The 12974-nt window shown below is 40.1% G+C and overlaps 1 protein-coding gene across 1 annotated transcript in view; it reads right to left on the bottom strand.

Annotated features, from left to right (window-relative positions):
* The window catches only part of drc3 (dynein regulatory complex subunit 3), a 59182-nt gene that overhangs the window by 5499 nt on the left and 40709 nt on the right, over positions 1–12974 (bottom strand). The window contains exons 9-10 of the mRNA XM_060840291.1: positions 9688–9819; positions 5477–5547 (exon numbers count right to left, since the gene is read on the bottom strand). Of these exons, the coding sequence (XP_060696274.1) occupies positions 5477–5547; positions 9688–9819 (203 nt within the window). The remainder of the gene's footprint in view (positions 1–5476; positions 5548–9687; positions 9820–12974) is intronic.

Genomic DNA, 12974 nt, shown 5'->3' on the forward strand with positions numbered 1-12974 from the left:
ATAAGTGATAATAAGTACCTGTTAACCCCTTTCATGTTGCGTGTGTGTGTAACTATTCCCAGAGTTCAAAGTTTGTGCGAAGATTTGTAGCTCGGGTGCTTGGTGTAGTGGTTCTGTTCACCGAGCTGGAAGTTTTTGTTGCAAACGTTTTGTCCCCTAGCTAGGAGATATCATCAGTGCTCTGGAGCCTCCTGCGAAGCGCTTCTTTGATGTTTCTTCCGGCATTTATAGTGGTCTGTCCTTGCCGCTTCCGGGTGTCAGTTTCAGCTGTCCGCTGTAGTGGTTGGTATATTGGGTCCAGGTCGATGTGTTTGTTGATGGAGTTTGTAGATGAATGCCATGCCTCTAGGAATTCCCTGGCTGTTCTCTGTCTGGCTTGCCCTATGATAGTAGTGTTTTCCCAGTCGAATTCATGTTGCTTGTTGTCTGCGTGTGTGGCTACTAGGGATAGCTGGTCGTGTCGTTTCGTGGCTAGTTGGTGTTCATGTATGCGGATTGTTAGCTGTCTTCCTGTTTGTCCTATATAGTGTTTTGTGCAGTCCTTGCATGGTATTTTATAAACTACATTAGTTTTGCTCATGTTGGGTATTGGCTCCTTTGTTCTAGTAAGTTGTTGTCTGAGCGTGGCTGTTGGTTTGTGTGCCATTATGAGTCCTAGGGGTCGCAGTAGTCTGGCTGTCAGTTCTGAAACGCTCCTGATGTATGGTAGTGTGGCTAGTCCTTTTGGTTGGAGGACATGCCACAACCAAAAGGACTAGCCACACTACCATACATCAGGAGCGTTTCAGAACTGACAGCCAGACTACTGCGACCCCTAGGACTCATAACGGCACACAAACCAACAGCCACGCTCAGACAGCAACTTACTAGAACAAAGGAGCCAATACCCAACATGAGCAAAACTAATGTAGTTTATAAAATACCATGCAAGGACTGCACAAAACACTATATATAGGACAAACAGGAAGACAGCTAACAATTCGCATACATGAACACCAACTAGCCACGAAACGACACGACCAGCTATCCCTAGTAGCCACACACGCAGACAAGCAACACGAATTCGACTGGAAAAACACTACTATCATAGGGCAAGCCAGACAGAGAACAGCCAAGGATTTTCTAGAGGCATGGCATTCATCCACAAACTCCATCAACAAACACATCGACCTGGACCCAATATACCAACCACTACAGCGGACAGCTGAAACTGACACCCGGAAGCGGCAAGGACAGACCACTATAAATGCCGGAAGAAACATCAAAGAAGCGCTTCGCAGGAGGCTCCAGAGCACTGATGATGTCTCCTAGCCAGGGGACAAAACGTTTGCAACAAAAACTTCCAGCTCGGCGAACAGAACCACTATTCCCAGAGTTCCCAGAAAGGAATTCCAGAATGTTGATCCAGCAATGATGATAAAATGGCAATATTTCAGGGTGATGTATGTTTTACAATGGAATTTTTGGGTTTTGGTCTCCCCATGCAAATGTTTCTCTTGTTCTACTACACAGAAGAGATCACAGGTTTGTGAGGTGATGGCAAAACCCACACTGAGTATTGGTTGTTATCAGAGGAATGCTACTTGAAAGCATTGTGATTTCCCTGACAACTCAGTAGAATAATGAGACTAGATTAGATTGGTTCTGTTTTTTGTAAAAGGATGTATCAGGGCACTTCTGTATATTGTCAGGTAGATACCATTATTGTACCTTACTGGGCAGTTAGACTGTAGTATGCAAAATTCTTCAATGTCTACAGCATCCACAGCTGAGATGTAACTGGAGCCTACAAAGCTTTTGCTGTATCCAGTGTACTCAGCCATTTTGTGAAAGGCATCTATGATGGTAAGGACCTCGCAGTAGGAAGATAGATCATCTAACAAGTCCTTCTACCAGAAGGAACTTACAAAAGCTTTCACCTTATTTTTGCACTCCTATGCTGGGTCTCATCAGTGAAGTTGGAAATGTTTGTGGAAACTTCTTCTCCCATGAGTAGTTTAATTGGTCAACACCTTTCATAACTGGATAACAGACATTTGATCTGATCATCTGCTGTGGAATTATTTAGTTCCATCTACAATGTTCCACTGTTTGTCATATGTAGTCATATATTGTAGCTTAATCAGTTTGGCAAGCTGTATTTACATATGCCTGGTGACGCTCCTTGAATTCTCTTCTGCTGTTTATAGAACTGAGTTTATCCCCAGCTTGGTGATAATGGTTGAGTGAGGTATATGTTGAGCCAAGAGGTTATTAATTTTGGTGGAATATAATTCTGCTTTGCTGGCTCATAATTTCTCATGGATGTCCCATTTGAGGCTTTCGATCTGTTCTGAATCCATATAGAATTTATCTGAATTAAGCAGAATTAAGTCTATTCAGATTCCTGTTTAGCAAGGTGGCAGTGCCAGACAATATAATCCTGACTGACTGAGGTCTAACCTAGTACCTACATTGTCATGGAGGAAATCAACGAACATGCTCAGAATTGAAGAAGCTTGACTGAACTTTCTGTTTCTGACCTATGCAGCCAGTTATTGTTGTGTCTCGACAGTTTACCCTGCTGAGACCAGAGGATTCCAGGAAGGATCAAACCTGGTATCTTCTCACTCAACATTGATTCAACTTTGGCAAAAATAGAAATAGGATGCACCAGATTGGGCTGAGATTATGCCAAACTGATGCAGAAACAATTTTGTTTTCTTAAAATAAAAGGTCAGATATAAATTTTTCAGGCACCAATGAGTCACTGACCAGTGTGCATGAATAGTGATGTATATTGGTCTTGAGCTTTCATTCACAATTTGTAAAGGCACACAATTAAAAAGGTTCAATGAAGCTCTACCAAGGAGTACCTACATTTTTTACACTTAACTTCTACTATTCAGTGGCATTATATATGTCAAATACTTAGTGAAAAACAATAGAAGATTTGCAATGCAACTACGTATGTGCTATTAGATTTGAATTATCTTAGTGTTTATATTTTAATATAGCCATTCTGGAAAATACTCGACTAAGGTAGCTATCACATTATATTTCCATGGGAAGAGAATTTGATGTTCCAAGAAAATGTTCCACAATTTAAACAACTGATAGCACCATTAAAATTTATAATTATCTGGAGAAATACATGAAATGACTTCTGCTACAGAAATAAAATGCTGGTAGACACAAGGCCCAACAGCATCTGTGGAGAGAGAAACAAAATTAACATTTCATAATGATGACTTTTTGTCACAACTCTATTTTGATGTTGTTTTAAAAAGTACTATTTATAGAGTTTTAAAATTGGGAAGGATGAAAATTATAAAGAAAATATGATTCAAATTCAAATTTCTGAGCAGTTAGATATTTACACTTTCGTGATTTTAATGAGGTTAGCCAGTTGGACCTCATAGAATATGAGTTCTCTGGTTGGAGTTGTTAACCTGGTCCACTCAGGGAGCCTTGGTACTGACACCCTGATAACTGACTTTGAACTAGAGTAAAGGACTTCCCATGTGTAAATGAAGGGTGACTTGGGGACAGGATACTGGCCTCTGTGTAGTTATTTTAGATCCAAGCAGACTATTTAAATTGGATGAAGAATTGTTTCAAAATCTCAAAGAAGACTGGAACTTCAAGGTAGTTTTGTCTCAGACTCATTGTATTATCTGCAATTGCCAAAAGTCCAATGTAAATTAATACTCAAAAATAAATCTGAGTATGATCAGGACACATGGCTCTGTGACCATAGAGTGATTAGTACTTTATGTCATCGCTGCAGCAACCTTGGTTTGAATCTGAGTCACAGCAGTGATTATTTTAGGGGAAGCAATGGCCAACTAATGTTATTGTAAGATAATTAATTCAGATATCCAGGCAACGTTCTGGGAACCTGGGTTCAATCCTGCTCTGGCAAATGGTGGAATTGACATAGGTTTTTTTTTTAAAAACCTACCATTAAGAGTCTAATGATAATGATGATGATGAAATAGTTGTTGAATGTTGGAAAAACCCATCTAGTTCACTAACAGCCTTTAGGGAAGGGAACTGGTACCTTGACTTGGTCTGGCCGACATATGACTCCAGACTCACAGCAACGTGGTTGACTCTTAGCTGCCCTCTAGGCAATTAGAAATGGGCAACAAGTGCTGATCTAGCTAGTGATGCCCACATCCTGTGAATGAATAAAAATGTTCAGATGTGCTGAGATAATTAAATACTTCATGGAATCAAATGTTAGCTCAGCTGGAATACGTTTTGAGTTCAGGTTGTAAGTTTGCTTGCTGAGTTGAAAGGTTCTTTTTCAGCCGTTTCATCACCACGCTAGGTAACATGATCAGTGAGCCTCCAGTGAAGCGCAGGTGTTATGTCCCGCTTTCTATTTCTGTGTCTTGATCTCTTAAGTGGGGTGATATTATTTCTGGCTCTTTTTCTCAGAGGTTAAATACTTAAATTCAGAAACAATCATCCCAACACCCATAAATGGAGCTGCATCAGGACATTATTTCAAGGAGCCACAACACACTGCAGCACCCAGGAACTATGAGTGGGCCGAAGAAAAATCCAATACAGCGTATTCAAGAGGAATGGGTACCCAATAAACACAATCTGCTAATTCCTAAACAACAAACCCAAACAAGCAGATACAACCCGCCCAGAAACTCTAGTCACATTACCACACATCAAAGACATCTCTGAAATGACTACCAGACTATCATCATAGCCCACAAACCTACCAACACAGCGGCTGATGAACTGAGAGGACCCTATACAAACAACCAGCAAAATGAATGTTATTTACAAAATACCATACAAGGACTGTAACAAACACTGCATCAGACAGACAGGCATAAAACTAGCCACCAGGATAAACGAACACAAACTAGCCACCAAAAGACATGACCCACTATCACTAGTATTCTTACATACAGACGTAGGACGCCACTTTGACTGGAACACCACTTCCATCCTTGGATAGGATAAACAGAGACATGCATGGGAATTCCTGGAGGCCAGGCATTCAAACTAGAACTCCATCAATAAACACATCGATTTGGACCCCATTTACCAACCTCTGAGGAAAAGAACTGGAAATGAGATCACCCACTTTAAGAGACTGAGACAGATAAATAGAAAGCAGGACATAACACCAGCGCTTCACTGGAGGCTCACTGATGAGGTTAACTAGCATGGTGATGAAACGTCTGAAAGCAAACCTTCCAGCTCAACAAGCAAACTTACAACCTGAACCTCATCCTGAGTTACAAACCTTTGCAAAAATCACATATGTATTGAGTATCAAAAGGAATTTTTGCAGAATATTACCCATTCTATTTAGAACCTGAGCAATGACTAATGGTCGGTGCTTGTCTCGACTTGGTATGTGAAACAACTTGTTTCCATAATATTAAAATCTTTTTCTCATTCTATGCTTTAGTATACTGAAATTAACTTTTGCTGATGAATAAATGTTTACATCAAAGGATATAGAGCTTGTACATTTTCAACGTAAGTTGTAACAATTTCTGAAATATTTCGTTCAAAATTGCTCATTGTTTCCTGTAAAATCAAACAAAACAACAAAGCATTAGAACTATCAGTTGAAACAGAAATATTGCAAACTGACTGACATTTTACAATCAAGAATGTCCTTAGAATTACAGGTTGGCATGAATTCCACTCTTTTGATATCAAAGCTCAAATCGTTCATCCTCTCATTCTGTCCCTGGACTTTAAAATAGTGGAACTAATTCACATGCTTCAGCACAATCCTCCTCCTTCTTATGACCATCCAGATTTAATCCCAAATTTGGTTTCATTTTGTCATTATCTGTTGGTCAGCTGATCTTCACTCTGGATGTAGGTTTGCTCGCTGAGCTGGAAGGTTCATTTTCAGACGTTTCATCACCCTACTAGGTAACATCTTTAGTGAGCTTCCAGGCAAAGCACTGCTTATAATTCCTGCTTTCTATTTATATGTTTGGGTTTCTTGGGTTGGTGATGTCATTTCCTGTGGTGATGTCATTTCTGGTTCGTTTTCTCAGGGGGTGGTAGATGGGGTCTAACTCGATGTGTTTGTTGATAGAGTTACGGTTGGAATGCAATGCTTCTTGGAATTCTCATGCGTGTCTCTGTTTGGCTTGTCCGAGGATGGATGTGTTGTCCCAGTCGAAGTGGTATCCTTCCTTATCTGTATGTAAGGATACTCGTGAGAGAGGGTCATGTCATTTTGTGGCTTGTTGATGTTCAAGTATCCTGGTGGCTAGTTTTCTTCCTGCTTGTCCAGTGTTTGTTACAATCTTTGCACGGTATTTTGTAAATGATATTAATTTAGCTTGTTGTCTGTATGGGGTCTTTCAAGTTCATTAGTTGCTGTTTTGGTGGGTTTGTGGGCTACCATGATGCCAAGGGGTCTGAGTAGTACTACTCAGACCCCTTGGCATCATGGTAGCCCACAAACCCACCAAACATCAACTTGCCACAAAACAACATGACCCACTCTCACTAGTATCCTTACATACAGAAAAGGACAGACACCACTCCGACTGGGACAACACATCCATCCTAGGACAAGCCAAACAAGACACGCATGAGAATCCCAAGAAGCATGGCATTCCAACCCTAACTCCATCAACAAACATATCGAGTTAGACCCCATCCACCACTTCTTGAGAAAAAGAACAGGAAATGATATCACCACAGGAAATGACATCACCAACCAAAGAAACCCAAACATATATACAGATAGCAGGAATTATCAGAGGTGCTTCACCTGGAGGCCCACCAAAGATGTTACCTAGTAGGGTGATGAAACATCTGGAAATGAACCTTGCAGCTCAGCGAGCAATCCTACATCCAGAACCTCAACCTGAGCAACAAATCTTCTCAAAACTGGCTATGATCTTCACTCTCATCATCAGCCTTGTTTTACTCCTATAGTTGGCCTTCGACCATTTGTGTTTCTCAATTAAACATATTTTCCCACTTAAGGAAAATTACAGGAGGCACATTGACCAAAAGAACCCCACAAATAAAACATGCTGTGCAGACCACAAGCACAGAGCTGTTGGAAGTTCCTTGTTGATAACTCCTGGTCAAGGGAAAATAGTGGTTAATTTCTGTTTATTTTTATTGGGTGACAGCCATAACATTTTGAAATTGCAGACATGAGAACCCTGGTTCATTGGTACTTTTCCTATCTTCAAGGACACAGATCATCTCACCTCTGCCTTACTATGATTGATTCCATCAGTACTAAGCTCCTCCATTACCACATCATTTGATGACTGTAATACAATTAGACACAAAGCAATTTTATTATTTCGTTGCTAAGGGGAGAGACTACAAAAGGTATTCGCAGTTGGAGGTTGCAGATTTTATAGCAGCAATTATTTTAGTTGATTCAGCAAAATGCATTTCATTTCACGAAATATTAACAGAAATTGCTGGAAAAAACTCAGCAGGGCTGACAGCAACTGTGCAGAGAAAGCAGAGTTAACATTTCAGGTCCAGTGACCCTTCATCAGAACTGGATCAAACTATGTACATTGGTAAAGGAAATTTCATCCTTTCCCTAACTCTTATAACCTGTGGGACGTACAAAGTTAGATATTGCAGCAGTAAAGTCATAAATTAAATAAAATTTATAAAGAACTTTCTGGGTCACAAATGGCGACGTGCAGGATACCCTGCAGAGCAGCTGGATCCAGATTTTCACCTGCTATCTGGGCGGCACGGTGGCACAGTGGTTAGCACTGCTGCCTCACAGCGCCTGAGACCCGGGTTCATTTCCCGACTCAGGCGACTGACTGTGTGGAGTTTGCACGTTCTCCCCGTGTCTGCGTGGGTTTCCTCCGGGTGCTCCGGTTTCCTCCCACAGTCCAAAGATGTGCAGGTCAGGTGAATTGGCTATGCTAAATTGCCCGTAGTGTTAGGTAAGGGGTAAATGTAGGGGTATGGGTGGGTTGCGCTTCGGCGGGTTGGTGTGGACTTGTTGGGCCGAAGGGCCTGTTTCCACACTGTAAGTAATCTAATCTAATCTAATCTCCATCTTTTGAGCTTAAAAGTTTTGGTCAGAGCAAGGAGCTACAACTGTCGTTTCAAAATGAGGGCACAAACTAATCTTTGAGCTAACAAGCCAAAAAACAAACAAAAGTAGCAACAAACAAATGCTTAAAATAGTTGAAAGCCAAGGAATTAGTGCTGTATAGGAGAGATAAGTGTCAACACCCTGCAGTTATTTTAGCACCTTCTTTATGACCGTAATTTCCTCCCCAAATACTACGTATTTGTTTAACAAGTCTTCGAGGTAGAGAAATTGTACTCTACAAACAGACTTATATGCAACATAACAGATTGTGCCAGGTTTCTCCTGGGAAAAACAAAGAGCTAAGAGCTTTATCTCTAAATTTTCAGTTGCAAGATGGATCAGCCAAGATCAGAATTCAGTATGTGAAGAATTATGAGGGACTTGTTTCCAACAAAGTGTGGTGCAGCTAATTATTGCAGTAAACCAACAATTATTTTCCAATTCTCAGCATCTTTTGGATAAAGAATCAAATTTGCTTAGGTAGTTAAGACATTAGTAGAGTTACTTCAATAGAGTTACATCAGTGGAAAAATATCCAGATATCAATTTTTGATGTGATTCTGCCATTCCTGCATATCTTGGCAAAGAGGATCATAACTGGCTGAGCTAAATGTTAAAATCATTGAGCATTGACAAGCTAAGTGGACAAATGAAGGAAGTTTTATGATTGAGGTACTAAAAGGAACTACCACTTTCGAGCTGTGGAACTATACCTCAGTGAGCAACAGCTCTTATAGGGAAAATTAAAGCTTTTGTCATTTAATCACTACTGTCCTTCACTCTATCACAGACCTTCCCTTGGTCCATTTCTTTACTTTTAAAGTATCTTTACCCTTCTTTCTAAACGTGTTAAATTTCTAATTCTTCTCATTCTGATGAAAAGTAATTCAGCTGAAACCTTATTAACTTAATTTCTCGCTCCATAGATGTTGTCTCCATGTTTTCTGTATTTTCAAGTTTGAATTCCTCTTGTCTGTCATGCACATTCTTTCACATTTTAAGAAAAGATGTTTTGTTCCAATGAGTAATTCAAGTAACTTGTAGAAGAATTAGATGGGAGTTAAGATTAGATTAGATTAGATTCCCTACCGTATGAAAACAGACCCTGCGGCACAACAAGTCCACACCGCCTCTCTGAAGAGTAACCCACCCCCCTACCCTATATTTACCCCTGACAAATACAACTAACGCTATGGGCAATTTAGCATAGCCAATTCACCTGACATGCAAATCTTTTGGATTGTGGGAGGAAACCCACGCAGACACGGGGAGAATGTGCAAACTCCACACAGACTGGGAACCCGAGTCCGTGGAGATGTGAGGCAGCAGTGCTAGCCACCGAACCACAGTGCTGACCCAAGAGCATTTTTTCAGCCAGAGGATGATGGAAGTCTGGAGCTTACTGCCTGAAAGGATGATAAAGACATCACATTTAAAAAGTAGTTTAAGCTTCATTGGACGTGCCATGACCTACAGAAGTATTTAACAAAAGACCAAATGTGGGACAAGGCTGGATAGCTCTTTTTTTGGCCAATACAAGTACAATAGTTGGAATGAATGGCTTCATTCTAAGCAGTAACGTTTTGTGATTTCTAAATTCAGTTTCTCACCTCCAGTTGGTCAACCAGTTGCATCTCTAGGCTCATCAGTTTGTTCCACAGCTGATTGACTTCGACTCTGAATTCTTTGATCCGAATTTCCAGAAGTTCAGAATCACTCATATGTTGTATTTCATTAAATTGCTACACAGAGAAAATAACAGTCAGCTTTCTTTAGTGCATAATATACTGGCTAGAATTTTACCTAATGCAGATATGATATATTAAATATTTAATCGGTAAAATAAAATGGACTTGCTCACAGTTACAAGATGGAAAGGTATTGCTATACATTAGAACACTTACTTCCATTAATTCCAACCACTATTGAGGTTGCAGGACTATGAAAAATAAAGGACCAGAAACAAAAAGATTGGAAAAGATGAAAAGTGATAGAAAAGTAAATGCTGAAATAAAAACACAGATAATAACGTGGAAAGAAGAGAAACAATGGATGGTAAAAGGAAAGGGAGAGAAAGAAAAATGCATTACAAAGAGAAGGAAAAGCAAAAGACAAACCAAACCATTCTACGTGCTATTAAAGCTTAGTCTTTGAGCTAAAGATGACACTCATAGAAATTAACTTACAGCAAAGAATTATCATCAACATCCTATTCTTTGTATACTTGATTTTGTATTTATTTTAAATGGTGACATTATAGAAATATTTATTGTTTTCCAGAAGTGGACTGAGAAAATCCATTACAGCCTGCTTGATGTGCAAAACACTGAATACAGGATTTACCCCAGAATTTTGGACAATAGAAAAATGGCCAAAACAAAAAGATAAATTCTTTGTACATTGTTAAATTGGACCTGCATCAAAACAGTGAACAATTGGACATAACAGGTATCCGCATCACTTCTTTAAAAAAATAGAAATTGAATTCTGCTCTAAGTATTGTATTGCTTAGGTAACAATTTTATATTTAAGTATATATATCATGGAACAACTTTCACAGGGTATGATGCTTTATTAAAAAGGAAACTTGAGTTTATTTCACCATCTTTTACCAATTTAAGGGATCTCAAAGCACTTTACAGCAATTACAAGTGATTGCATTTCAAAAGATATTTAATACTGAGAAACTTATTGAAGAAGTTACTGCTTTAAATTGGTAACATCTGCTGTCACTTCTTGTATGGAGAACCTTGAAGTTGGTGTTTGTATTAATATGAGGTAGGTAATAGGAACAGAATTCAATAGAACTGTACTGCTCAAAACTGGGGGCTGAGGGGTGATGATGTGGGAACATGTCAAGAACCCAATTATTGGAGCATGTAGCAATCTTTACCACAGTACTTTAACCCAACTATGGAATTAGTATCTATCATTTGTGTTTTCTGACTAATCACATCCTTTAGTGTGAAATTGCTACACATCCATCAATGGAAAGACTTTTAATTAAAGGGATCTTGGCACAGGTCCGAGTAGCCTAATTTTACAATAATGTTTGATGCTTCAGCAATCATAGGAATGGTAGTAATACATAGGAAGGATTTTGTCTGGCATATAATAATCAATTACTTTGACTTGCTGGTACCACTAATTGAAACATGAACCAATAGTGACATTTTACCCTTTAACCCTTTTGCATGTCTTGCATCGTCCACAAGTCTATTAAGTGAAACACAGGAAATGGAGCAGGGTGAAGCCAGTGAGTCCATGGTTGGAGAATGGGAAAGGCAAGGGATAATCACAAGGAGGGCTGAGAGAAAACTGGATGGCAGTGAAAGATTGAAGAAGCTTCTTCCATCTCTGCTTCCCCACTTCTCTCCCAGATCTGTTCTTCTCCCTGGCTTCCTTTAACCCCCAACCTCCCTAACTCCTCCATTCTTTGCAGGGACCTGATGTTAATACGTTTTCCACCCGCCCCACCATCTCCGCCGGTTCCTGATCTCCCCGCTCCCCCCCCCCACATCCCCGTTCCTTCCAAAGGATCAATGATCTTGAAACGTTAACTGTTTGTCTATCCACAGATGCTGCTGCTGCTTGTGCTTGGAGAGACACAGCAGATTTTTGTTTTTGTTTAACATTGTTGTTGGGCTGTGTTATTAGTCCAATTCAATTTCTGGTAAAAGGAACCCCAGGATGTTGATTCTCAGTGATTCAGTGATGAATGTCATGAGGCAATGATTAGATTCTCTTTTGTTGGACATGGCCAATTTTACCACTTGTGTGGTGTGAATGTTACTGACACTTGTCAGCCCAAACCTGGATATTTGCTGCATTTGGACATAAGCCTGCATCAGTATGAGTCATCACGGATGCTGGTGGAAATTATGGAATCATCAGTGAACACCTCCACTTCTCACCTAATGATGGAGGGAAGATTATTGATGAAGTAGATGAAGATGGTGGGACCAAAGACACTACCCTAAGGAACTCCTACAGAAATATCCTTAAGTCGAAATCACTGACTATCAACCACCAGAACAATCTACCTTTGGGCCAGGCATGACTCCAATCAGTTTACAGCTTTCCTGAATTTTCATTGTTTTCAGTCTTGATAGAGTTCCTTGATGCTATACATGGTCAAATTCAGCCTAAACGTCAAGGGCAGTCATAGAACATAACAGCGCAATACAGGCCCTTCGTCCCTCTATTGCGCTGACCTATGAAACCAATCTGAAGCCCATCTAACCTACACTATTCCATTTTCATCCATATGTCTATCCAATGAACATTTAAATGCCCTTAAAGTTGGCGAGTCCATTACAGTTGCAGGCGAGCCATTCCACGCTCCTACTACTCTGAGTAAAGAAACTCTCTCTGACATCTGTCCTATATCTATCACCCCTCAATTTGAAGCTATGTCCCCTTGTGCTAGCCATCTGAGGAAAAAGACTCTCACTGTCCACACTAACCCTCTGATTATCTTATATGTCTCAATTAAGTCACCTCTCAACCTTCTCTCTAACGAAACAGCCTCAAGACCCTCAGCCTTTCCTCGTAAGACCTTCCCTCCATACCAGGCAACATCCTAGTAAATCTCCTCTAAACCCTTTCCAAAGCTTCTACATCCTTACTGGAATGCAGTGACCAGAACTGTATGCAATACTCCAAGTGCAACCACACCAGAACTTTGTACAGCTGCACCATGACCTGATTGTTCCGAAACTCAATCCCTCTATAATAAAAGCTAACACACCGTCTGCCTTCTTAATGTCCCTATCAACCTGAGTGGCAACTTTCAGGGATCTATGTACATGGACACCGAGATCTCTCTGCTCATCGACACTACCAAGAATCCTATCATTAGCCGAGTAGTCTGCATTCCTGTTACTCCTTTCAAAGT

The sequence above is a fragment of the Hemiscyllium ocellatum genome, chromosome 20, assembly GCF_020745735.1.
Source record: "Hemiscyllium ocellatum isolate sHemOce1 chromosome 20, sHemOce1.pat.X.cur, whole genome shotgun sequence".
Classification (NCBI taxonomy): domain Eukaryota; kingdom Metazoa; phylum Chordata; class Chondrichthyes; order Orectolobiformes; family Hemiscylliidae; genus Hemiscyllium; species Hemiscyllium ocellatum.